This window comes from Pseudophryne corroboree, chromosome 7 (genome assembly GCF_028390025.1).
Source record: "Pseudophryne corroboree isolate aPseCor3 chromosome 7, aPseCor3.hap2, whole genome shotgun sequence".
Classification (NCBI taxonomy): domain Eukaryota; kingdom Metazoa; phylum Chordata; class Amphibia; order Anura; family Myobatrachidae; genus Pseudophryne; species Pseudophryne corroboree.
The window spans coordinates 242,881,717-242,908,092 of record NC_086450.1 but is presented as its reverse complement, the minus strand read 5'-3'; the positions used below and the strand labels follow the sequence as shown (position 1 = coordinate 242,908,092).

The following is a 26,376-nucleotide window of genomic DNA, read 5'->3' as shown; positions in this document are numbered from 1 at the left end:
ATTCACCGCTGTTCCTAGTCCCGAAACCAAATGGGTCTTCCCAGCCCATTCTCAACCTCAAGTCCTTGAACAAATTTGTGAAGGTCTCCAAGTTTCGTATGGAAACTCTTCGCTCTATTGTTCTGGCTTTGGAACCTGGGGATTATATGGTCTCCCTGGACATACAGGATGCTTACCGGCATATTCCCATTGCAGTGTCACATCAGCAATACCTGAGGTTTGCGGTTGGCAACCTCCATTACCAATTTCAGGCGTTACCTTTTGGTTTGACCACTGCTCCGCAAGTTTTCACCAAGGTCATGGCGGTAATGACGGCTGTACTCCGCTGTTAAGGGGTCAGGATCCTACCGTACCTGGATGACTTGTTGATCCTGGCAAATTCCCCAGAAATTCTCCTATGCCATCTGGATCTGACTATCCAGTTTCTGCAAGCCCATGGGTGGCTCATCAACTGAAAGAAATCTTCCCAGGTCCCTGCTCAGAGCATGGTGCACCTGGGGGCGTTGTTGGACACTCACAACCAGCGGTTGTTCTTGTCTCAGGAGAAAGTCATGAAGCTTCAGGACAGGATTCGATGCTTCTTATCTCGTCCGCAAGTGTCGATACATTCGGCAATGCAAGTGCTAGGTCTCATGGTGTCTGCTTTCGACATGGTGGAGTACGCTCAATTCCATTCCCACCCTCTGCAGAAGCTAATTCTTGCCAAGTGGGACAGCCTGCCTCACCGGATCAGATCTCAAATGATCTCCTGGTCTCCGGAGGTCCGTCTGTCACTGAGCTGGTGGCTTCAGGACCAACGATTGAGCAGGGGTCGACCCTTCTGGATCTCCAACTGGGTCCTTCTGACGACGGATGCCAGTCTGAGAGGTTGGGGCGCGGTGCTGGAGGGTTCAGGGTCGGTGGACCAAGGAGGAGTCTCTCCTCCCGATAAACATTCTGGAATTGCGGGCGGTGTTTAACTCATTGAACTTGGCCCAGCATTTAATACAGAACAGACCTGTCCAGGTACAGTCGGACAATGCCACCACAGCATCACATCAATCATCAAGGCGGCACTCGAAGCCGCACGGATTCTTTAGTGGGCAGTACGCCATCTGCCAGCCATATCGGCAGTGTTCATTCCGGGAGTCCTCAACTGGGAAAAGGACTTTCTCAGTTGTCAGGACGTACACGCTGGAGAGTGGAGCCTCCATCCAGAAGTGTTTCAACTCCTTGTGGACAAGTGGGGCCTTCCAGATGTGGACCTGATGGCATCTCAACACAATCACAAGGTTGCGGTCTTCGGAGCAAGGACAAGGGATCCTCATGCAGCGTTCGTGGACGCACTGGCAATTCCATGGAACTTTCAGCTGCCATACGTGTTCCCTCCGGTGTCACTCCTGCCCAGAGTAATAAGGAAGTTCAAGTAAGAAGGAGGAATCCTACCTCTGATCGCTCCAGCGTGGCCCAGACGGCATTGGTTCTCAGACCTTCAGGGTCTCTCGATAGAGCGTCCTCTTCTACTTCCACAGCTCCCAGATCTCCGCGTTCAGGGCCCCTGTGTATATCAGGATTTAGCCCGGTTGGCTTTAACGGCATGGCTCTTGACGCTTCCGTCTTGAGGGCCAAAGGATTCTCCGAGGTGGTTATTCAAACCATGTTGAAGGCCCGGGAACCGGCTTCTGCTCTGATTTACCATAGGGTCTGGAATTCTTACTTTGCTTGGTGCGCATCTAACAATCATGACGCTTACAAGTTTAGTACGGCCAAACTTTTGGCCTTTCTACAACAGGGCCTGGACTTGGGCCTTTGTCTGGCCTCCATCAAGGTTCATATTTCTGCCTGGTCGGTTTGGTTCCTGAGAAAAATTGCGCCTTTACCTGATGTACATACGTTTACTCAGGGTGTGTTGCGGATTCAACCTCCCTATATCCCGCCTGTGGCCCCTTGGGACTTGTCGGGGGTATTGGAGGCGTTGCAAGGGTCTCCGTTTGAGCCTCTTGAATCTGCAGACCTTAAGTGGCTTTCTCTTAAGGTATTGTTTCTGCTGGCTATTGCCTCTGCAAGTAGGGTGTCGGATTTGGGTGCTTTGTCTTGCAGGTCACCATATCTGATTTTTCACCGTGATCGGGCGATTCTTAGAACACGTCCCGGGTATTTACCTAAGGTGGTGTATTCTTTCCACCTTAATCAGGAGACTGTGGTTCCGGCCTTGGCCTCTCCTGAATTGTCTACCAAAGAGCGGTCTTTGGATGTGGTACGGGCTCTCCATATCCATGTGAAGAGAACTGCCTCCATCAGGAACTCAGATTCTCTCTTTGTTCTGTTTGGTTTTCACAAACGTGGCTGGCCTGCTCACAAGCAGACCATAGCCAGATGGATTAGAATGGTGATTGCACATGCTTATGTACAGGCTGGCCTTCCAGCTCCTGCTACCATAAAGGGCCTTTCTACTCAGTCGGTTGGACCTTCTTGGGCGGCCGCCGTGGTGCGACCCTTGAACAATTGTGAAAGGCGGCTACGTGGTCCTCAGTAAACACGTTCATAAGGTTCTATGCCTTCGATACATCCGCCTCCCAGGATGCTTCCTTTGGATGCCTGGTTCTTGTGCCCGCTACAGTGCGTCCCCTCCCATAAGGAACTGCTTTAGGACATCCCCGATGTCATTCCCTGTGGAGCCCAGTGTACCGTGCAGCAGAAAATGAGATTTATGGTAAGAACTTACCGTTGTTAAATCTCTTTCTGCGAGGTACACTGGGCTCCACAGGGCGCCCACCCTGACGCACTTAGCTTCTTTGGGTTGGTAAGACATTAGCTGCTGACACCTTCTCCTGTCGTGAGAATGTGGTGTATGTGGCTACTAACGGTTGTCGTCTCTTTTACCTGCTACTGCATTGGACTGGTTAACAAAAACTGAGCTCCTGTGCACGGAGGCGGGGTTATAGAGGAGGCGGCGCTATGCATCTTGGGAAAGCTTTGAGTCTGTTGGTGCCTCGGATCAAGATCCTACTATACAGCCCAATGTCATTCCCTGAGGAGCCCAGTGTACCTCGCAGAAAGAGATTTAACAACGGTAAGTTCTTACCATAAATCTCATTTTTTATATGCAGTTTAATAAATGAAAATAACTTGATCTATTTCCATCTTCTCTATTTTTGTCTAGCACACTACTGTACTTTATATATAGGACATCTTGTACTTTGGGTTAGTGGTGCTTTAACTTGCATATGAGAAATGTAATACACAGTGAGGTATATGAGTACGTAGTTCTGTAGCATTACCGTTCAGCACTAGTGGGATTCTGTCATCCAAGGCTCACAGTACTACTCCAAGCTTTAACAGAACCCGACAGTTCCTGCCATTCCTTCGGTAACCAATTCAGTGTGCACAAAATGTCTGTTCTTTGCAGGAATTAATGTGTTTTATGTTATGCTGTGTTAAAGGTCCACCCTCTGTACATGGGGGGGGTCATTCCGACCCGATCGCTCGCTGCAGTTTATTGCAGCGCAGCGTTCGGGTCGGAACAGCGCATGCGCCGGTGCCGTAGTGCGCCGGTGCATGGCAGCCGTCGTTGCCTAGCGACCGTTTCTGAGGCAGAGGCGGTCACTGGGCGGAAGGGGGCTGGATGGCGGTGTTAAGCCGCCATTTAGGGGGCGCGGTCCGGCCACGCCTGCGTTGGGGAGGCGGGTCACGGCAGCTGCGTGACGTCACAGGCAACCGCTGCGACCCGGGGCAGCGAAGAGGTTCTCCCGGCCAGCCGCAGGAGCTGCGCTGGCCGGGAGTAACTCCTGAGATGCAAAAGCATCGCCGCTGTTCGATGCTTTTGCATTTCTGCAGGGAGGGGGGCAGCACTGACATGCGGGGCGGACTAGCCCTGTGCTGGGCGTCCCCCCGCATGTCTGAGTGTCTGATTGTAGCTGTGCTAAATTTAGCACAGCTACGATCAACTCGGAATGACCCCCATGGAGCGCAGTACGGCAGAGCAAAGACCAATACGCTGTTGCTGTCATCCCTTAGTTATATCAATTTTAGTGTAATTGTCAATTGAAGCTAAATAAATGCATTATTTATGTTCTCTTTGTAAAATCTGAGATCGTGGGAAATCTCGATGAGAGATACATATTCCTAGGAGACAAACACAATTAAATAGGAAACTTTTTTTTTTTTTTTTTTTTCAATTTGATGTTCTCACAGTGTTCTCCGTGTTTGGACCCTTAGGAACATTCAGGAGAACATGAACCCAGAAGATGAGGTTGATGAATTTTTGGGGCGGGCTATAGATGCGCGAAGTATTGACCGCCTGCGTTCAGAACATGTGCGCAAAGTTCTGCTGACCTTCCGAGAGGCTGACCTGGAGAAAAAGGTACGCTTTTTTCATTGCCTAAAGCATCTGATATCAACCTATTTCCATTTAACCATTACTAACTGTGCTTTAACTTTGCACAGATGTGTCCTTGCTCATCTTACACGCATGTGTGGCCGCATCATAATTGCGAGCCGCTCCTGGGTACATATGCACCTATGAAATCCTATGGATTGCGGGTGCGTATGTAGTCGTGGCAAACGACCCGCAATTGCCATGACTAGTGGGGTAAGATGAGCAATGACTCATCTATACATGTCATTTATATAACATGTAATATTCCCTGTAATGTTCACTTGCTCCATATAGCAAGGCCATATTAACCCATGGCCAGGCCCCTAGGCTTTCAGGTATTTTGTATCCCCTCTAGCACTTAAATCTTTCACCGCACTACAACATTTTGGAAGCAACGCTTATGCCAGCATTTACAATTTCAGTATTCACATGGACACTGATATCCAAATAAAATAAAGTCTGCTGACCTCTTTTCTCACAGCGCAATCATCCTTCCTTTTCTTTTGTCTTGTGAAATCCTGACTTGTGCTTGTACATGTTGGCTGCCATTTTGTTCTTTTTAAAAATGTGTAAAATAACAACTGTTTTGGTTGGTGCCAACGGCCCATGGGAACATTCGAGCATACGCTATCAAGGTCACGACTAGAATGTATTGCTCATGGAGGTGAAATAAGGGAGGAGGCAGTCAGACGTCACAACCCTGATGCTAGTGCACTATTGGTCCAGGTCTGCCCCATACACACACTGTCTCAAAACAAACCTAAGCTGACTACAAGTTTGCAAAGTGCCTTTAACTATTGGAACCCTAGGATGCAGATAACAGTACCTCAGCAAAGAAAATTAATGGGTCCTAGTCCCTGCGGGGCCCCTAGGCTTCAACCTAGTTAGCCAAAGAATAATACAACCCTGCAAATATCAGCTGCCTGGACAGAACCTCTCACTCTATATATCTTACAATTTTTAATTTGACTCATCAGGTAAAACTCTATTCCCAAAATACCTCTATTCACAAATAACCCAACTTTTGTAAGAGTCTGTGGGGCTGATGTATCAAAAATGTGAAAAGTAACGTCATGTATTTTTTGTAACTTTTTTTCGTCAGGAATGATAATGCGAAAAAGTCAAATTACGATCATTTTTGCATTTTACTGTTCAGAATGGAATTTTAACTGCATAGTAGGTTTTCTCAATCCCTCCCCCCCCCCCCCCCCCTCCCCAAAAAAAAATAGAACTGCGCATTCTCTGTTTTAGGCTCTGACATGCGCAGTGAATTCCTGCCTGTTGGCTTTCGGTGTCAAGTGGACTGGGCGGATGGATGTCCACCTCTGGCGTCTTACTATATTTAAATATATATATATCAAAAGAATAAAGGGAACACTTAAATAACACATCCTAGATCTGAATGAGTGAAATATTCTTATTAAATACTTTGTTCTTTACATAATTGAATGTGCTGACAACAAAATCACACAAAAATTATCAATGGAAATCAAATTTATTAACCCATGGAGGTCTGGATTTGGAGTCACACTCAAAATTAAAGTGGAAAAACGCACTACAGGCTGATCCAACTTTGATGTAATGTCCTTAAAACAAGTCAAAATGAGACTCAGTAGTGTGTGTGGCCTCCACATGCCTGTATGACCTCCCTACAACGCCTGGGCATGCTCCTGATGAGGTGGCGGATGGTCTCCTGAGGGATCTCCTCCCAGACCTGGACTAAAGCATCCGCCAACTCCTGGACAGTCTGTGGTGCAACGTGGCGTTGGTGGATGGAGCGAGACATGATGTCCCAGATGTGCTCAATTGGATTCAGGTCTGGGGAACAGGAGGGCCAGTCCATAGCATCAGTGCCTTCGTCTTGCAGGAACTGCTGACACACTCCAGCCACATGAGGTCTAGCATTGTCTTGCATTAGGAGGAACCCTGGGCCAACCGCACCAGCATATGGTCTCACAAGGGGTCTGAGGATCTCATTTCGGTACCTAATGGCAGTCAGGCTACCTCTGGCGAGCACATGGAGGGCTGTGCGGCCCCCCAAAGAAATGCCACCCCAAACCATTACTGACCCACTGCCAAACCGGTCATGTTGGAGGATGTTGCAGGCATCAGAACGTTCTCCTTGGCGTCTCCAGACTCTGTCACGTTTGTCACATGTGCTCAGTGAGAACCTGCTTTCATCTGTGAAGAGCACAGGGCGCCAGTGGCGAATTTGCCGATCTTGGTGTTCTCTGGCAAATGCCAAACGTCCTGCACGGTGTTGGGCTATAAGCACAACCCCCACCTGTGGACGCCGGGCCCTCATACCACCCTCATGGAGTCTGTTTCTGATCGTTTGAGTAGACACATTCACATTTGTGGCTTGCTGGAGGTCATTTTGCAGGGCTCTGGCAGTGCTCCTCCTGTTCCTCCTTACACAAAGGCGGAGGTAGCTGTCCTGCTGCTGGGTTGTTGCCCTCCTACGGTCTCCTCCACATCTCCTGATGTACTGGCCTGTCTCCTGGTAGCGCCTCCATGCTCTGGACACTACGCTGACAGACACAGCAAACCTTCTTGCCACAGCTCGCATTGATGTGCCATCCTGGATAAGCTGCACTACCTGAACCACTTGTGTGGGTTGTAGACTCCGTCTCATGCTATCACTAGAGTGAAAGTACCGCCAGCTTTCAAAAGTGACCAAAACATCAGCCAGAAAGCATAGGAGCTGAGAAGTGGTCTGTGGTCACCACCTGCAGAACAACTCCTTTATTGGGGGTTTCTTGCTAATTGCCTATCATTTCCACCTGTTGTCTATACCATTTGCACAACAGCATGTGAAATTGATTGTCAATCAGTGTTGCTTCCTAAGTGGACATTTTGATTTCACAGAAGTGTGATTGACTTGGAGTTACATTGTGTTGTTTAAGTGTTCCCTTTATTTATTTTTAGCAGTGTATATATATTCACACATATACAAACATCGTCACTCTGAGACTTCTTGATAAGGTGCAAAAATAGAAGCAGTATCTATTCAACTTTTCAGTGTGTTACCCCCTTTATCAGGATAACCACACAATTGCAGTGATAACATATTTATAACTTACCATCACACCCCCAGTCCATGGCATTTCCCACACGCCGTGCCATGCGTCTTCTGCTGCACTTGCGGTGGCGGCTCCCCCTGGAAACGGAAGTGATGTCATTCATTGGCCGGCTGCACTGGGATCATGCCTGGAACACAAGCCAAAAGGTTGTTATGGCATTGAATGACGTCACTTCCGCTTCCGGAAAAAGCCGTGACCGTAATTACGGTTGAAGACGCCCGGGACGGCGTGCGGGATATGCTGTGGACTGGGGGAGTGAAGGTAAGTTATAAATATGTTATCACTGCATTTGTGTGGTTATTCTGATGAAGGGGTAACACACCGAAACGTTGAAAAAACACTGCTTCTATTTTTGCACCTTATCAAGAAGTCTCAGAGTGCCGCTGTCTTTTCATGGTATATTGGGGGCGCTCTTCCCTATGTATGCTGTGAGTGCCGGATTTATTGGAAAAGTGTATGTATATATTATATATATATATATATATAATGTAAAAAGTATAGAAAAGTTATCTAACTATTATTATTATTATTATTATTATTATTGTTATTATTTTTACAATTTATTTATAAGTCGCCACAACTGTTTCGCAGCGCTGTACATACAACACACATTAGAACAATACAAGGTATACAGTACTTAACATCACAGAAAACTAAAACAGAGCACAGGTAACAATTAGAACCTCAGTTCTCAGTACACAATACAGCTGAGGTGTCAGGAAGCTAAGGAGTAATCGGCATACTACTTGGAAACGGGCAGCTGTTGGAAGAGATGAACAGTCATGAGCAGGAGGAAATGCAGGTATAGACAGTCACTGAGTAGGAGAGAGCTGTAACTGAAGTGCAAGAGAAGACGGCTGTGAGAACAGTAGGGAAGAGGGCCCTACTCCAAGGTTTTTACAATCTAGAGCTTATCTATCTATATGCTATCTATCTATATGCTACAGTATATGCTTTTTTATTACACATGTACAGTACTGCGTCATTTGTTGGTGATTTATGAAGATTATTATAGTATAGATTCTAACTTGTACAGCAGTGTGGAATGTGTTGATGCTTTATGATAAAAAAAAAAATAATTGTATTAATTTCAGTACAAGTTTTAATGATAGATAAGTAAATGTTAAATTTTTACTTTCTCTGTATAAAATAAAGTCAGTAAAATCCGAATGAGGCATATATTTTTTTCTTACAATTATATATATATATATATATATACACACACTGCTAAAAAAAATAAAGGGAACACTTAAACAACACTATGTAACTCCAAGTCAATCGCACTTCTGTGAAATCAAACTGTCCACTTAGGAAGCAACACTGATTGACAATCAATTTCACATGCTGTTGTGCAAATGGAATAGACAACAGATGGAAATTATAGGCAATTAGCAAGACACCCCTAGTAAAGGAGTTGTTCTGCAGGTGGTGACCACAGACCACTTCTCAGCTCCTATGCTTTCTTGCTGATGTTTTGGTCACTTTTGGAAGCTGGCGGTGCTTTCACTCTAGTGGTAGCATGAGACGGAGTCTACAACCCACACAAGTGGCTCAGGTAGTGCAGCTCATCCAGGATGGCACATCAGTGCGAGCTGTGGCAAGAAGGTTTGCTGTGTCTGTCAGCGTAGTGTCCAGAGCATGGAGGCGCTACCAGGAGACAGGCCAGTACATAAGGAGACGTGGAGGAGGCTGTAGGAGGGCAACAACCCAGCAGCAGGACCGCTACCTCCGCCTTTGTGCCAGAAGGAACAGGAGGAACACTGCCAGAGCCCTGCAAAATGACCTCCAGTAAGCCACAAATGTGCATGTGTCTACTCAAACGATCAGAAACAGACTCCATGAGGGTGGTATCAGGGCCCGACGTCCACAGGTGGGGGTTGTGCTTACAGCCCAACACCGTGCAGGACGTTTGGCATTTGCCAGAGAACACCAAGATTGGCAAATTCGCCACTGGCGCCCTGTGCTCTTCACAGATGAAAGCAGGTTCTTACTGAGCACATGTGACAGAGTCTGGAGATGCCAAGGAAAACGTTCTGCTGCCTGCAACATCCTCCAGCATGACCGGTTTGGCAGTGGGTCAGTAATGGTGTGGGGTGGCATTTCTTTGGGGGGCCGCACAGCCCTTCATGTGCTCGCCAGAGGCAGCCTGACTGCCATTAGGTACCGAGATGAGATCCTCAGACCCCTTGTGAGACCATATGCTGGTGCGGTTGGCCCAGGGTTCCTCCTAATGCAAGACAATGCTAGACCTCATGTGGCTGGAGTGTGTCAGCAGTTCCTGCAAGACGAAGGCACTGATGCTATGGACTGGCCCTCCTGTTCCCCAGACCTGAATCCAATTGAGCACATCTGGGACATCATGTCTCGCTCCATCCATCAACGCCACGTTGCACCACAGACTGTCCAGGAGTTGGCGGATGCTTTAGTCCAGGTCTGGGAGGAGATCCCTCAGGAGACCATCCGCCACCTCATCAGGAGCATGCCCAGGCATTGTAGGGAGGTCATACAGGCACGAGTTGGATCAGCCTGTAGTGTGTTTTTCCACTTTAATTTTGAGTGTGACTCCAAATCCAGACCTCCATGGGTTAATAAATTTGATTTCCATTGATAATTTTTGTGTGATTTTGTTGTCATCACATTTAACTATGTAAAGAACAAAGTATTTAATAAGAATATTTAATTCATTCAGATCTAGGATATGTTATTTTAGTGTTCCCTTTATGTTTTTGAGCAATGTATATATATATATATATATATATATATGTATGCAGTACAGTCCCGTATACACGGCAGATGTGGCCAGAGATGTGTGCTGAGCGTGCAGCGCAAGGGGCTAGCACCAGCGATAGCAATATGCGGGGCCACGCATCGCTATCGCTGTGGGGGGTACACATGGACAGATCATTCTTAAAATCTAAGCAATCTAGTCAGATTGCTTAGATTATTGCTCCGTGAGTAACCCCTTACCAGTATATATGTACTACTTGTCTGGGCCCTTTTTACACTTTAAGTGTTACACGGGCAGTGGGATGGTTTTTGCTGGTGCAATGTGACCTAATCTGAGAGAATAAGGGTATTATTTAACCTCCTGGATGTAATGTAGGTACATTAAATACAGTATATACAAGTTACATCTTCTACAACCACTCCGTTACCTCCACTCTCAATTCTGTTGCTCCATCTCTTCTATCCCCCTCCACCAAGCCAAACCCCAAACCTGACACTCCAAACTAAGCTGGTTCGTGCAAAAATGCTTGCACACTGCTGAACACCTCTGGAGAAAATCTCTCTCTATGGGGGACTTTCTCCACTTAAATTTAATTCTCTCTTCCTACTGCTCTGCCCTCTCCCTTCCTAAGCAAGTATTTCGACTATTTGAATACACTGTTACAATTAACACTCAGGTAGATACTTTTACTATTGCACAAGGAATCTATAGTAAATGTTACCAATAGTTTAGTTGCTATTAATGTATTGTCATACATGTGTTTTTGAGCATTTATATATTGTGTTGATGTAATATTAAACATTTATTATACTCTTTAAGTAGTGTAATGTGTATTGCGCGGCCTAAGCATCAGAAGAGGAAGATAAGTCTATCTGCAATACTGAGAACAGATCTGAGAGGTGCAAGATCGGAACTCAGTGTTGCAGCTAGACTTATCTTCCTCTTCTGACGCTCTGCATCCTCCACTCCCCTCTGCCATAATCAGGGTCGGTTCTAGCCCTTGTGGCGTCCCGGGCGGAAAATAGGGGTGTGGCTTCATACAGGAGAGTGGTCAGTTACGCCTCCTGTAGAGTTGTGCCCCCAGTAGCGCCCCCATTTGTGCCCCCAGTAGCGCCGCTTAAAAAAAAAATAATTAATACTTACTATCCCCGCTCCTGAGTCCCGACCGCTGCAGACCTCCGCCATGCCGCTCCTCTCCTCAGATCTATGGGAGAGACGTCATGACGTCTCTCCAATAGCACAGCATAGATAGACACTAGAGGTCAATTATGACCCCTAGCGTCTGTGCCAGTCCCACAATGCTATGCGGTGCGCGCTGTGACCAAGGAAGCAAAAGGACGAGAGACAAATATCATATCAATGCGAGAATAAATCTTGTGAGGACCAAAGAAATTTGTATAGTCCCTGGCAGTCGAATTTTTAAGGCGGCAAGGATCCAAAACTGACAGCCTATTTAAACCTGTGTCATGATTCTGAGACATACGTAGCACTTCTGTGGAACGCTTTAGATGATAGACTAATTGAGAAATGCCCTTGGGTTAATTTCTCAATTAGTTTAAATAATTTAGAAAAGAATTAACTTTGGCCGGTATTGGGTGCATATAGATTAACTAAGGTTACTTGTTCCGGAGCGCAATAAAATAAGATATCGACCATCCGGGTCAGCTATAAGTTTTTTAAAACTGCCAACCCTCTTTTTATACATGAGGCTGAAGCAAAAGTTTTGGGGGAAACGCTTGCTTCTTAATTGAGAATGATCACCAGTCAGGTGCGTCTCCTGTAAGAATATTATATCTGCTTTCTTACATCTACAAGCTCCTAAGACTAGAGTGCGGCGTCTAGGGGAATTAAGACCATTAACGTTTATGGAAAGGACCTTTAAACCCATAATAAGATATCAGATATACAAGAAATTCTAAGACCCTCAATTTGAAAATCAACCTGGAACAGCAGAGACCGGTCAAGATAGACAAGAAAAAAGAAAGAGAAGAAGAGAGGTCTAAGTAGGCCAAAACCCCGGAAATAATAGACCCTAGAAAAGGGACTAAAGATAGTAGTCATTGAGTAATATCTAACACAAAAATAAGAAAGGGTAGTTATGTGAAAAAGAATATGAAGGGAAGGGGGGGATACAAAACTAGGACATCAGATGAACCAGAGGCCCTCAATCTAATATATAAAAGCGAAAATTTGTCTATATACAAATCCACAGTTTACAAGCAAAGATTGTGAAATTTTACATACGAGAATATAAAAACATGGCCGAGGCAACTAAAAAAATTAGCAATCAAAATGAATTACTGTTCATTTTTTATTCATTTATAAATATATATGTATAGAGAGAGAGCGAGAGCAAAAAAAGGAGAAGAGTATATCAGGAGACAGCATAACTCCCGAATTGCTGGAGCAATGTACTGCAAAATTGGAACACACATACATTACAATCTGGGAACAAACACTGTGGGGGGAAGACACCCCTAGGGGGGAGGCAGCAGCACTGAGTATTTCAGCAGACAGCATAACTTCGGAATACCTGCAGCAATTTCCAACAAACTTGGTACACATATGACTTACACTCTGGGAACAAACACCGTGGGGGAAAGACACCCCTAGCACCCCTAGGGGTGGGACAGCAGCACAGAGTATGTCAGCACACAGCATAACTCCAGAATGCCTGGACCAATTTACAACAAACTTGGGACACATATGATTTACAAACTGTGAGGGTAAGACACCCCTAGTACCCCTAGGGTTGGCCCAGCAGCACAGACTATATCAGGACATGCATGATATGTCAGTGATGACAGGGCTGCATGTGACAAGGGCAGTGACATGATATGAGGGGAATGGAGGTAGCACGAACCCACACACTGAGAGTTAGATAGTGGAAGTAGCACGGCCCCCCAGCAGCACAGGGTACATCAGGAGAGAGATAATGTGCTGCGCTATATAAGAAACTGTAAATAAATTGATAATTTCACAGGGGCACTGACATGATGTGAGGAGGGGAATGGAGGCAGCAGGAAGCCACAGACTGAGAGTTGTATAGTGGGAAGAGCAGGGTCCCTTAGGGGACCAAAAAGGGTTCCGGCCACTACACAAGGGGGGTAATTCCAAGTTGATCGCAGCCGGAAAGTTTTTAGCAGTTGGGCAAAACCATGTGCACTGCAGGGGAGGCAGATATAACATGTGCAGAGAGAGTTAGATTTGGGTGGGGTGCAATCTAGATTGCAGTGTAAAAACAAGCAGCCAGTACTTACTCTGCACAGAAACAAAATAACCCACCCAAATCTAACTCTCTCTGCAAATGTTATATCTGCCCCCCTTGCAGTGCACATGGTTTTGCCCAATTGCTAACAAACTTGCTGCTGCGATCAACTCAGAATTACCCCCAAAGTGCGTCAGGGAAGCAAGCTATGCCTATATACTAGATCTCCAACGTAAATTTATGTACAGGGGAGTAGAAAGTGTAGTCCCTAGTAAGTGGGTCAGTGAGTCTAAAGGAGTCGAATAATAATTGGAGCTTCAAAAGATCTAACAGGGCGAGAGATCCCGGGGATGGGCGTTTGGGGGTAGAAGAAAGAGAGGAGAGAGGGGAGGATCTGTCTAACGAGGCATCCAGAACCTCATTAAAATCACCGGCCACTATGATCTCCACTTGGCGGAGCCTAGTTATGCGTGAAGTCAAACCCCTAAAAAAGGCAGCCTGATTTTGGTTCAGAGCATAGACATTAACAAGGGTACACAGGGTGTTGTTAAGTTTCCCAACAAGGATTAACCATCTACCAAATTTATCTGCATGACTGTCCACAACTCAAACGTAAGGTGAGCAGCGAGCAAGATGGAAACCCCCCTTTTTTTGTGTGTCGCATCACAAGCATGGAATGTATGTGGAAAGGATTTAGATTTTAAGTCGGGGTGGAGGGACTTTTTAAAGTGGGTTTCCTGCAAGAAGACCAAATCACCTCTGGCCTGTTTAAGTGAAAGAAAGAGCTTGGTGCGTTTGGTGGGGCTGTTCAAACCTTTGACATTGTGGGAATACATCCTAAGGGCCATGACAATCAACTCTCTGGAACGCCACGTCTCCTCCCTCCGGACATTGCTTCACTGCAAAAGACCAAACAAAAAACATTGTAAACATTAGAAACAAGCATGGCAATCGGCATACATCAGTGAACGGCTGAGTAAAAGAAACAAGAGAAGAGAACAAGACAGATAGAATTCGGGGAAAGTAGGGAAGAAGGGAACGTTGGGGACCAGAAGAAACGACATCTGGTCTAATATGCCGGTCAGGAAAAGACAACTGGACTCGGGTATAAGACCCAGTAGAGGGGACGCGGCCCAGCCAGGCCAGGCGCATCAGGCACAGCGGACACTCAACAACATGTGTCCTGAGTCCAGGGACTAATGGTAAAAGGGGAAAGTACGGGACTTAGTGTCCCAGGACCTACTACCGTGTAAGGCAACTAGAACAAAAACAAAACTCTCCAGGGCTAAAACAAGGCAAGTCTGGGGTAGGTAACAGTGTTAATCTACATCTAAGCAAGGGGCATCAGTTCCCACATGGGGGGGAGGAGGGTATAACCCCCGTAAGGGGGGACGAGACATGATGAATACCTAAAGTGATCCAATACAAAAGAAAAGGGTTTTTGCTCTTGCACGCACATAGAAGGCGTGGAGCACGGTGGATCTAAAAGCTAATGCTGAAAAATAAAGAAATTAGCTCCTCACAACATATGCATAAACAAAAATAAGAAACCACAGGATGAAATGGCATTAGGACAAGTACGACATCAGGTGGCAGGGCCAGCGGAAGCAGATTTCCACGCAGAGGGCACCTTCGTCCAGTCCCGGTTCAAGGATCGTCGAGGGGTGGCAGTCAACTCCAAAGGCGGGGCCACATGTGCCCGCTGCGGGGAAACAGATGAGGCCGGTGGAGGGGAGAGGCCCAAGGTGTGCAAAAGTCCGTGCGCTTCGGCCAGGTCCCTAGCCGAATGAAGGCGGTTGTGATGCCACACCAGAATGTGAAAGGGGAAATCCCATCTGTAGCGAATGCCATTGTCCCGGAGCACCAAGGTTATAGGCCTGAAATCTTCTCTTGGTCATAGTAGCTGGAGCAATGTCTTGGAAAATTTGGAGTGAATGGCCCAGGAATAGTAAGTTGGAGATCTTCCTAGTTTCCCTAAGGATGACCTCCTTAGTAGTATAGTAGTGGCATCTCAGGATGACATCCCTAGGAAGAGCAGAGTCTTGTGATCGAGGGCGGAGAGCCCTATGGGCCCTATCTAACAAGAGCTGGTCCACTGGAGTCGATGCCGATAAATGCACAAACAGTTTTTTAAAGTAATCGTGCAGGGACATCATATCAACGTCCTCAGGGACACCTCTAATGCGCAGATTATTACGTTGCGCCCTGTTATCTTGGTCTTCTTGATGTTCCAGGATGTGCTGGATCTCCTTCTTCAGATCATGAATATCATCGCTCATGCCCTGTTGGGTAGTGATCTCTTCATCCACTTTGGTCTCCAGGTGGTCCGTTCTGTCCCCAAGTTCGGCAACATCTGTTTTGAGAGAGGCTATTGCCATGTGCACCTCCGCCTGTACCACTTGGATGGATTTCCTCGTCTCCCGTATTTCACGGAAGAGCAGTTGTAGATCTTTCCGGGTCAACGGGGAGTGGTCTGAGTCCTCCGAGTCAGAGACATCAGGATGCAAGGGGGTTTCTGGTCCTGGAGAGGTAGCATGGGAGTAGGCAAATTTTTTAATGCTTTGGGTCAGGTCCGCTCCACGTTGTTTTTTGTTATTTCTAGGCATGGTGGAACCCAGAGACAGAACACCTGAGAAAAGTCACTACAATATGTTGCTAGGTAGATCCCGGTAGCAGGGAGACAGTCCTGTAGTTATTTAGACATAGATATCGGTAAAAGAAAGTCCCAAGACTTAGGGAATGTTCCAAAGGATCACATGTTAAGGGAAGCAAGCTTCACTCAGGCAAAGTAAGCCCAGCGAGAAAAGCTGCCAGCAGGTGGAGCTCCAGTGTCAGTTAACATAGGTGGTGTGACACATCCGGGGCTCTGAAGGTGTATAATAAAGACAGAAATAATCCCAGCATGTGGGGCACAAAGTAATAAATAAGAAAAAAGGGGGAGTCCCCACTGAGATCCCACCTCATGGCGCAGTGCGTACAGGACCCCAGCAGTGGGGAGGGTATAGGAGGGATCCAGCTAGGATGGGGATAGGGATAAATGCTATGAGGGGAGGAAATCCCTTTTATTTTATATTTTTATTATTTTTTCTTTATTTTTTGTCCCCACGTCACTTTAGACAGGTGACAGGGGGCAGTGCCAAGCAAGTGGTGGGCCCTAGCCACGGACCAGCCAGCAGCCAGGGAACCCTCCAATTACCCCCAGCTGCCTGGGGAAGCAGGAGCACCGGTCTTCCCTAAACCAAAATGGCCGCCGGCGTCAGGGGAGGGTGAAGTATCTTGGGCCTAGCACCCTGCGGGTACCTCTGACCGGGCTCCCCAGGCGCCCGGAGCTGATAGATAAGAGGCGCCAGTCTGCTTGTGCAGGAGGGAGCTCACCCCGCCTGGCCACGGAGACTTCCGGTCCGGGCACAGGCCGCCGGGAGCGCGCGGCAGCCGCCGCCGTCACCTCAGCTCCCGGCTCAGCGGGCGGAAGCAGGCCTCGAGGCGGACGCCTGGAACGGAGCACGCTCGTACGCTCTACAAGGCACAGGCAGGAGGAAGAGACAGGTCAGCTGAGGGGTGGAGGGAGCCGCGGACAACAGGGGGCCGGCCGCCGGGTATGTCAGGCGCAGCTTCAGTCTCCACATCGGGGATCACCAGGTATGGAACGGGAATTGAGCCCCCGGCTTCTGGAGGGTGTGCGGGCCCCAACCCGCAAGGAGGCAGGAGGCCCCCTCCGGCTCCGGGACTCCGCACACCGGGGACAGGGGAGGTAAGGACGGGCTGCAGGGGGCAGGGAGAGGCGAAGATAGGCTGGAACCGGGCCAGATAAGTTATATGTAGAGGATTTTATGCAGGAGCTCTCCTCAGGCACATCTTCCCTGCTTGCCTGCCAGGCCACGCCCTCCCTCCAACGTAAATTTACGAACAACTATAATTCTAATTTATCATCTTCATCCCGTAGCAAAGCATGGGTATTCAAATAGTTGCATATAAAAATAAGAAAAAAGAGAAAGGGAAATTACACATCTGGCCTGACACAAAATGGGAGGAAGAGGGGCAAATGTGTAACGTATCCGTATAGCAAAAAAACTGTGTAAATTGGACTAAAACTGTAATAAATGTACAACGGTTAGAAATTACAAGTGGCTTACTCAGAGTGCATCCAATAACAGAACAAGCTCAAGGAAAGTGCACATGCTAAGTAGGCATAAGAGGTAGTGTGGGAAACCTAACAGCCCTATCCACGTATCAATGGGCATATATCAAAATCAAGAACATGGGACATACTGTAGGGCCACAGTAAAAAACAAGAAACAAAGTAAATCAGGAACATACTAAGGGGGTCATTCCAACCCGATCGGAGCGTGCTTTTGTTCACACAGCTGCGGCCGGGTCACTACTGTGCACGCGCGGGGGCCGTAATGTGCACGTGCGTCGTTGCCCGGCAACGACGAAGGGATCGCTTGAAGATTGACAGGCGGTGGGCATTCCTGGGCGGCAACACAGTGTCCGGAGCCATTTTCAGTGAGTGGTAAGAAAAACGCAGGCGTTTTTTAAGAAACGCAGGTGTGTCCAGGGCGGGTGTTTGACGTCAGAGCTAGGACCGAACAGGTTGAAAACGTTGCAGCTGGTAAGCAAGTCTAGCCCTACTTACAAACTGCACAAATGTATTCCCCATAGCAGGGCTGCACAAGCGAACTCAGCCTTGCTATAGTGAAAAACCCACCCCCATAGGCGGAGTATAGTTGATCGCTCGGGTTGCGAAAAGCAGCTTCGTGCGATCAATTCGGAATGAGGGCCTATGGCCCCCATTCCGAGTTGATTGCACCAAGCAACTTTTTGCTGCTGGTGCGATCAACTAATCTCCGCCTATGGGGGAGTGTATTTTAGCTTAGCAGGGCTGCGATCGCTTGTGCAGCCCTGTTATGCTAAAAAAGTTTCTCACAAATCAAGACCAGCCCTGGACATACTTACCCTGTGCGACGGATCCAGCGATAATAGGCTCGGCTTTGACGTCAGATATCCGCCCTCTGTTCGCCTGGACACGCCTGCGTTTTTCTTACCACTCCCCGAAAACGGCCTCCAACAGTCAGTTGACGCCCCGGAACGCCTTCCTGCAGTCAATCTTCTTGCTGTCGCCGCTGTGACCGCTTTCTCCGCTGTCAGCTTCATTGTCCCGCGACGGCTGTCGTCGGGCAACGACGCAGCCGCGCATGCGCATTCCAGACCCGATCACACCGCTGCGAGGAAGTGCAGCGTGCGTTCGGGTCTTAATGAGGGCCTATGTACTTTCACATAGAGAAATAGCAAAATGGCAAACAAAAATGCGGAAACGGGATTAAATCACTGGGAAAGAGTCATCCGCATTATCAAATGTCAAGAGAAAAAACACGACAAATAGTAAATACTACACATTACATATCAAAACCTCACATCAGGGAGGGGCAGAGTCATCCTCCTTGCCCCGTCGTACCCGCGTCCACTGAGCTTGCGGAGGATGAGGTCGCCCTTCTCCTCTTTGTAGTATAAAGAAACCAGAGATGTAGTGAGAGTCCTTATCAGGGTATAGGAAGCCTCAATAGAAAATATGACATAACAAGTTTCAGGCCCTCAATTCATCACTTGAATCCTCAACATCGGTAGTGGATAGTGAAAGGAAGATGAAGGTGGGAGGCACTAGGTGCGGTCCAGCCAGCGCTCCCAGCACCTTTGCAACCACTTATCTAGATATAGATATTGTGGAGCTCACACCAGGAAAGAGTGGGGGTGTAGGTGAAATGGCCGCTGCTCCACAGTCAGATGCACTGTCTCTTCCAGTCCCGTTGAAGCCCCCAGATTCATTAAAGAGGAGGGGGTTGGTAACAAGTGTGCTTTTATGAGGGAGCACCGGACCATCCCATTGCCAGGTACAGCGGTGTATAATGAGGAGGCACAGCAGCGTTTGCAGGGATCTCAGAGACGGTGGTCGGGACTTCCCGGACTCTCGGCGGCAACTAGCAGCATTCGAGAGGTAAACAACAGGGTTGTGGCTTGAAAGACGAGGTTGTAAATAATGAACTGCGGAACTGTGAATGGTGGTTAAAACGTGGCTGGAGACGAAGAACCGTGGACTGTGATTTGAAAGACGAGGCTGTAGATAATGAACTGCGGAACTGTGAATGGTGGTTAAAGACGTGGCTGGAGACAAAGATCTGCGGACTGTGGCTTGAAAGACGAGGCAGGAGACCCGGGGCCGACTGTGCCCAAAGGGTCTTACTGGACCGTGTTTTCCAGGAGCGCTTCCACAGGCAGCAGCAGGTTAGGACTGCAGCAGCAACTGAGAACCGGCCAAGCAGGGTCAGGAGTAACCAGAATACGGCAAGAATCCTGGGAGCACAGGCTAAGGCACCTACAACAGGGTTGTAACTTGAAGCACTGGCGTCCCTGTCCTAAACCAGCCCCCTTTTAAAGGGAGAACTTCCCCTGGATTGGCTGGAAGAAACAGGAAACAGGAACTATGCCTCAAGCTTGGTCTCCAACATGGCGGCGCCCAGTAATGCAGACCTTTCTGCATAGCCACACAGCTCACTGCCCCATGTCTCCTGGCAACGGCTCAGCAAGAGCGACCCGCTGCAGACTCCGGACGCTGACACTCATGTATTCTGTCAGTCTCCCCCTTCCCATAGATTGTAATTTCCTAGGAGCATGGTCCCCCTCCCTCCTGTTCTCTCAGCCCTCTTCTCTTGTACTTCAGTTACAGCCATCACCCACACACTAGCTGTTTTCCAGAATTTTGCCAGCTTGCTTAACCTGTTAGTATTGCCGTCACTACTTGCGACAGGTTCCTACCTTAGCCGTTCACCTTGCTTACCAGATGTGTTGTGTACTAAGATCTGTGGTGCTATTTGTTACTTGTGTTCTTTTTTAGATTTGGCTACTGTGATGTTTTGTTTTACCCTGCTCTGACTTAAACCCCTTTCAGACCGCCTGAGGCTTGTCGCACCTGGGAGCCTGAACCCCACCGCCACTGTTTGCAACCTGGCATATTGCCTGGTTGGTGACGTCAGCGGTGACGACGTGGCGGGGATGGCACTTGGAGATCACATGATCTCCAAGCGCCGCCCGTACACTCACAGTGAACGGGAAAGGGTCGCAGCGACCCGGCTCCTGTTCACACCGCACAGCAAGCCGAGTCGCTCGACCCAATATTTTTCCCCTGGCAACTTTCAAACCGCACATGAACACGGGTTATGCGCGCTCATGTGCCAATATCCTATGTATATAGGTGGCGGTCTGAAAGGGGTATTACTATTTGCCTTTGTATGGTGCTGTGGACCACTTGTGATGCCATAGAAAAAAAAGTGTAACAATAATAACTTCATGTCAGTTTACTGTTCATGTCAGTTGTAACATTTCTCATAGTCATTCCACAGCTTGTAGTAGAGCCAGCCCTAATTAGTATGATGCCCTAGGCAACATTTTGGCTGGTGCCCCCTAGCACCGCTGCTAGTTCCGCCTCTGACCCTGTACCCCTTTCCCATCACCATCACCCCTCAGTTATAGCAGTCCTCATTTTGGTGCTCATACTCCCTATATTTTAAGTAGGAACAGTGCGCACATTCTGCGCGCATTCCAAAAAGAGGCTTGTTCCTTTGGAAAGGGGCATGGCCAAACAATAGTACCCCCAATTCAAATTACGCCACACAGTAGTACAATTTTATTCACATTATGGGCCTAATTTAGGTTGGATTGCAGTGTGCGATCCAACCGGAATTTTTTATAAAAAGATGCGGGCGCATGTCATGCGATAGTGTCCTTTCTTCACGTTACATCACACAGTACTACCACTGTACCTTATATATGTTACTTCTCACAGTAGTGCCCCTTATTCTCATTACATCACACTTAATTGATCCTTATTCACATTACGGGATCGGTATGAAATACCTCCAATCAAAATCCCGACGTTCAAAATCCCGACACCAATTGACCGATGGTCAAAATCCCGACATTGACAAAATACCGACATTTAAAATACCGAGAAGGTCAAAATACCGACATGAAAAATGCCGACAGGTCAAAATACCGAAACGCGGCTTTTGTTTGGTTTTTGTGTGTATGTCGACATAAGTCAACATGGAAACCATATAAAGCGTACCGCGTCCCCTCGCATGGCTCGCTGCGCTCGCCATGCTTCGGGCGCGGTGCCTCGCTGCGCTCGGCACATTATTATATTCCCCCTCCAAGTCCACTCAGATGGTAAAGTATGAACAAGTCGGTTTCAATGAAAAAAATCATGAAAACCTCATGTCGGTGTTTTGACCTGTCGGCATTTTACATGTCGGTATGTTGACCTTGTCGGTATTTTAAATGTCGGTATTTTGTCCATGTCGGGATTTTGACCTTGTCGGGATTTTGACCATCGGTCAATTGGTGTCGGGATTTTGAACGTCGGGATTTTGATTGGAGGTAAACTGACTGCATCCCCACATTACACCACACCATATTGCTCTTTATTCACATTACACCACACAGTAGTGACTTTTCTATACATTATGCCACACAGTAGAGCACCTTATACACTAATGTCACACAGTAGTAATGCTTTTATACACATAATACCACACAGTAATGCCCCTTACACAAATGACACACACTATTAATGTCCTTATAAACATAATGCGCCTAACAAATTATGCCAACCTTTATTAATGCATTTATGCACATGACACACATAATGCCCCTTACACATATGCCGAACACTATTGCACAACGAACCTACCCACCTACCCACATACAGCACTCACACGGCCTCTAACACTGTGACCTCTGCATCTGCTTGGATACAGATGTGTCCTCATACATCTTGCCTCAATATGCCATGCAGCTTCCGTCCAGCTCTGCTAACGTTGGGTGCCTTTTTTTTTTGCAGAAAATGCGTCTTATTTTCATTGCTATGTGACAAGGACACACAAGCAGCTTCTGTTCATTAAAATATGTAGCATGCCTATATTCTGTGTGTGACTGTGGCTGTATCTGCATACAAAATGCTATGTTACAGTGATTTCCAAGTATACACTGTATCGTAGCATTTTGTATGCAGATACACCCACAGTCACACACAGAATATAGGCATGCCACATATCATTTTAATCAGCAGAATCTGCTTGTGCCCCTAGGCATTCCAAATGCCCTAGGCATAGCCCTAGTTTGCCTATGCCTAGGGCCAGCTCTGGCTTGTACCATTCAGAGCGTGTAGACCCAATTTTCCTAGAGCATCTGTCCCCTTAGGGTATATGCAATTGCGGTCGAATTCCCGAAAATGACGAAAAATGGGACATTTTCGCCCAAAAAAAATATTCGACAATGCAATTCAGTACGGATACACTACGGAAAGGGTAAAAAAGAGAGGAGAGGCACATAAATTTAGGCGCAATTGTGATAATAAGCAGCTATTGGGGGAAAATTAACTTTGTATTAGTGTAAATCCCTCTGTTATATAGCGCTCTGGTGTGTGCTGGCATACTCTCTTTTTTGTGTTTTTTTTTTTTGGTAATAGCATATCTATTTATATTAGAAGGGATTAGGTACTTGGTTTGTCTATTTTGGAGGCACAAGTATTATTTATATATTTTTAAAATATTATTATTATTATTATTATTATTATTATTTTTTTAATGGAATGGTAAAAATCCGAAAAAAAATTGTGTGGGGTCCCCCCTCCTAAGCATAACCAGCCTCGGGCTCTTCGAGCCGGTCCTGGTTCTAAAAATCTGGGGGGGGAAATGACAGGGGATCCCCCGTATTTTTAAAACCAGCACCGGGCTCTGCGCCTGGTGCTGGTGCAAAAAATATGGGGGACAAAAAGAGTCGGGGTCCCTCGTATTTTTTACACCAGCATCGGGCTCCACTAGCTGGACAGAATGCCACAGTCGGGGGTCACTTTTATACAGCGGCCGTGGCATTAAATATCCAACTAGTCACCCCTGGCCGGCGTACCCTGGGGGAGTGGGGACCCCTTCAATCAAGGGGTCGTCCCCCCAGCCACCCAAGGGCCAGGGGTGAAGCCCGAGGCTGTCCCCCCCATCCAAGGGCTGCGGATGGGGGGCTGATAGCCTTAAGAAAATTGAAAGAATATTGTTTTTTCCAGTAGTACTACAAGTCCCAGCAAGCCTCCCCCGCAAGCTGGTACTTGGAGAACCACAAGTACCAGCATGCGGGAGAAAAACGGGCCCGCTGGTACCTGTAGTTCTACTGGGAAAAAAATACCCAAATAGAAACAGGACACGCACACCGTGAGAGTAAAAGTTTATTTCACACATGTCGACACACACATACTTACCTATGTTCACACGCCGACCTCTGTCGTCCAAGTAGAATCCACGTGTACCTGTGAATAAAATTATACTCACCTCAATCCAGTGTCCAGATTCTAATCCACGTACTTGGCAAAAAAAAAAAACGAACACCCGAACCAGGCGGACTGAAAGGGGTCCCATGTTTACACATGGGACCCCTTTCCCTGAATGCAGAGACCCCCCCGTGACTGCTGTCACAGAAAGGTCTCTTAAGCCAATCAGGAAGCGCTACTTCGTGGCACTCTCCTGATTGACTGTATGCGCGTCTGCTGTCAGACAGCGCATCGCACAGCTCCCTCCATTAGTTTCAATGGTGGGAACTTTGCAGTCACCACTGACGCAAAGTTCCCACCATTGAATATAATGGAGAGGCTTTGTGATGCGCTGTCTGACAGCTCAGACGCGCATAGCCAATCAGCAGAGTGCCAGGACGTTGCGCTCGCTGATTGGCTGAAGAGACCTTTCTGTGACAGCAGTCACGGGGGGGTCTCTGCATTCGGGGAAAGGGGTCCCATGTGTAAACATGGGACCCCTTTCAGTCCGCCTGGTTCGGGTGTTCGTTGTGTTCGGGTGTTCGTTTTTTTTTTTGCCAAGTACGTGGATTATAATCTGGACACTGGATTGAGGTGAGTATAATATTATTCACAGGTACACGTGGATTCTACTTGGACAAGTGGACAGAGGTCGGCGTGTGAACATAGGTAAGTATGTGTGTGTCGACATGTGTGAAATAAACTTTACTCTCACGGTGTGCGTGTCCTGTTTTTATTTGGGTATTTTTTTTTCAGTAGAACTACAGGTACCAGCAGGCACGTTTTTCTCCCGCATGCTGGTACTTGTGGTTCTCCAAGTACCAGCTTGCGGGGAGGCTTGCTGGGACTTGTAGTACTACTAGAAAAACCAATATTCTTTCAATTTTCTCAAGGCTATCAGCCCCCCATCCGCAGCCCTTGGATGGGGGGGGGACAACCTCGAGCTTCACCCCTGGCCCTTGGGTGGCTGGGGGGGGTACCCCTTGATTGAAGGGGTCCCCACTCCCCCAGGGTACCCCGGTCATGGGTGACTAGTTGGATATTTAATGCCACGGCCGCAGGGCGCTGTATAAAAGTGACCCCCGGCTGTGGCATTATCTGTCCAGCTAGTGGAGCCCGATGCTGGTGTAAAAAATACGGGGGACCCCTACTCTTTTTGTCCCCCGTATTTTTTGCACCAGCACCAGGCGCAGAGCCCGGTGCTGGTTTTAAAAATACGGGGGATCCCCTGTCATTTTTCCCCCCCCGGATTTTTAGAACCAGGACCGGCTCGAAGAGCCCGAGGCTGGTTATGCTTTGGAGGGGGGACCCCACGCAATTTTTTTTCGGGTTTTTTCCGGGTTTTTTTAAAATCGAATCAAAATCCGGGACTGTCGAATCCGTTTTTTATTGAATATGTTGAATTCCGGCACCCACTTGCCGGACTTCGACGGTCGAATTGTGTCGAATTAAAAAACGTCCGAAAAATTGCCGCGATTCGCCGCTAATTGCATATACCCCTAAGTTATCTTGGAAAATGGTAACTATTAAAGACAACATTTTGGTTTCAGGATCTACTTACCTCATTTAGTAAGAAGACTACAAAACACTCTTTTTATATAATTATCTTTATTCATTTGTATCAAAAGAATAAAAGATTACAGTAAAATTCTTTAATAGGTTGCATTACAAAAATTATTTTAAAAACTTTACATATAATATCCGCTTTTACAATTCTCTCCAATCTCTCTTATTTTCATTCACATTTTACTGTGTTTAATAACACAGATTACATATATTTGCTGTATTCCTCAAAAAAAAAAAAAAAAAAGGTGGGATTTGGTTCTCTTTTCCACAACCCATCTTTCTCTACACCTTCGTCACCTCCACTCCACCTTGACTTTCTTCCTCTTTTCTCCTACTGTTTGTCTATCCGTTTCTTTTCCTATCTCCCCCCCTCCCATATGTTCTCTTATAATATTATTCTATTAGTATGCGAAATTTGTGATTACTATTAAGTACTGTCAGCTTCTCTTACAACATCACGTGTTCATTTTTATCAGTTATAATTTTCACTATTATTAATAATTAAGTGTTTAGTGTTTAGACAGTTATTCTTTCTCCTCACTTCTTCCCTCCCCTCTTACTTTCATATTAATAAGTAATTAAACATATTTCTCTGACGTCCTAGTGGATGCTGGGTACTCCGTAAGGACCATGGGGAATAGACGGGCTCCGCAGTAGACTGGGCACTCCTAAAAGAAAGATTAGGTACTATATCTGGTGTGCACTGGCTCCTCCCTCTATGCCCCTCCTCCAGACCTAAGTTAGAATCTGTGCCCGGCCAGAGCTGGATGCACCTAGTGGGCTCTCCTGAGCTTACTAGAAAAGAAAGTATTTGTAAGGTTTTTTATTTTCAGTGAGATCTGCTGGCAACAGACTCACTGCTACGTGGGACTTAGGGGAGAGAAGCAAACCTACCTGCTTGCAGCTAGCTTGTGCTTCTAAGGCTACTGGACACCATTAGCTCCAGAGGGATCGAACACAGGGCCCGACCTCGATCGTCCGTTCCCGGAGCCGCGCCGCCGTCCCCCTTGCAGAGCCAGAAGACGGAAGATTCCGGGAGAAAATCGGCGGCTGAAGACTCCGGTCTTCAATAAGGTAGCGCAC

At 47.2% G+C, this 26,376-nt stretch overlaps 1 protein-coding gene across 1 annotated transcript in view; it reads left to right on the top strand.

Moving 5' to 3' along the window:
• The window catches only part of ADCY5 (adenylate cyclase 5), a 984,560-nt gene that overhangs the window by 845,850 nt on the left and 112,334 nt on the right, over positions 1–26,376 (top strand). Inside the window, exon 10 of the mRNA XM_063934061.1 lies at positions 4,198–4,342. Coding sequence (XP_063790131.1) covers positions 4,198–4,342 — 145 coding nt within the window. The remainder of the gene's footprint in view (positions 1–4,197; positions 4,343–26,376) is intronic.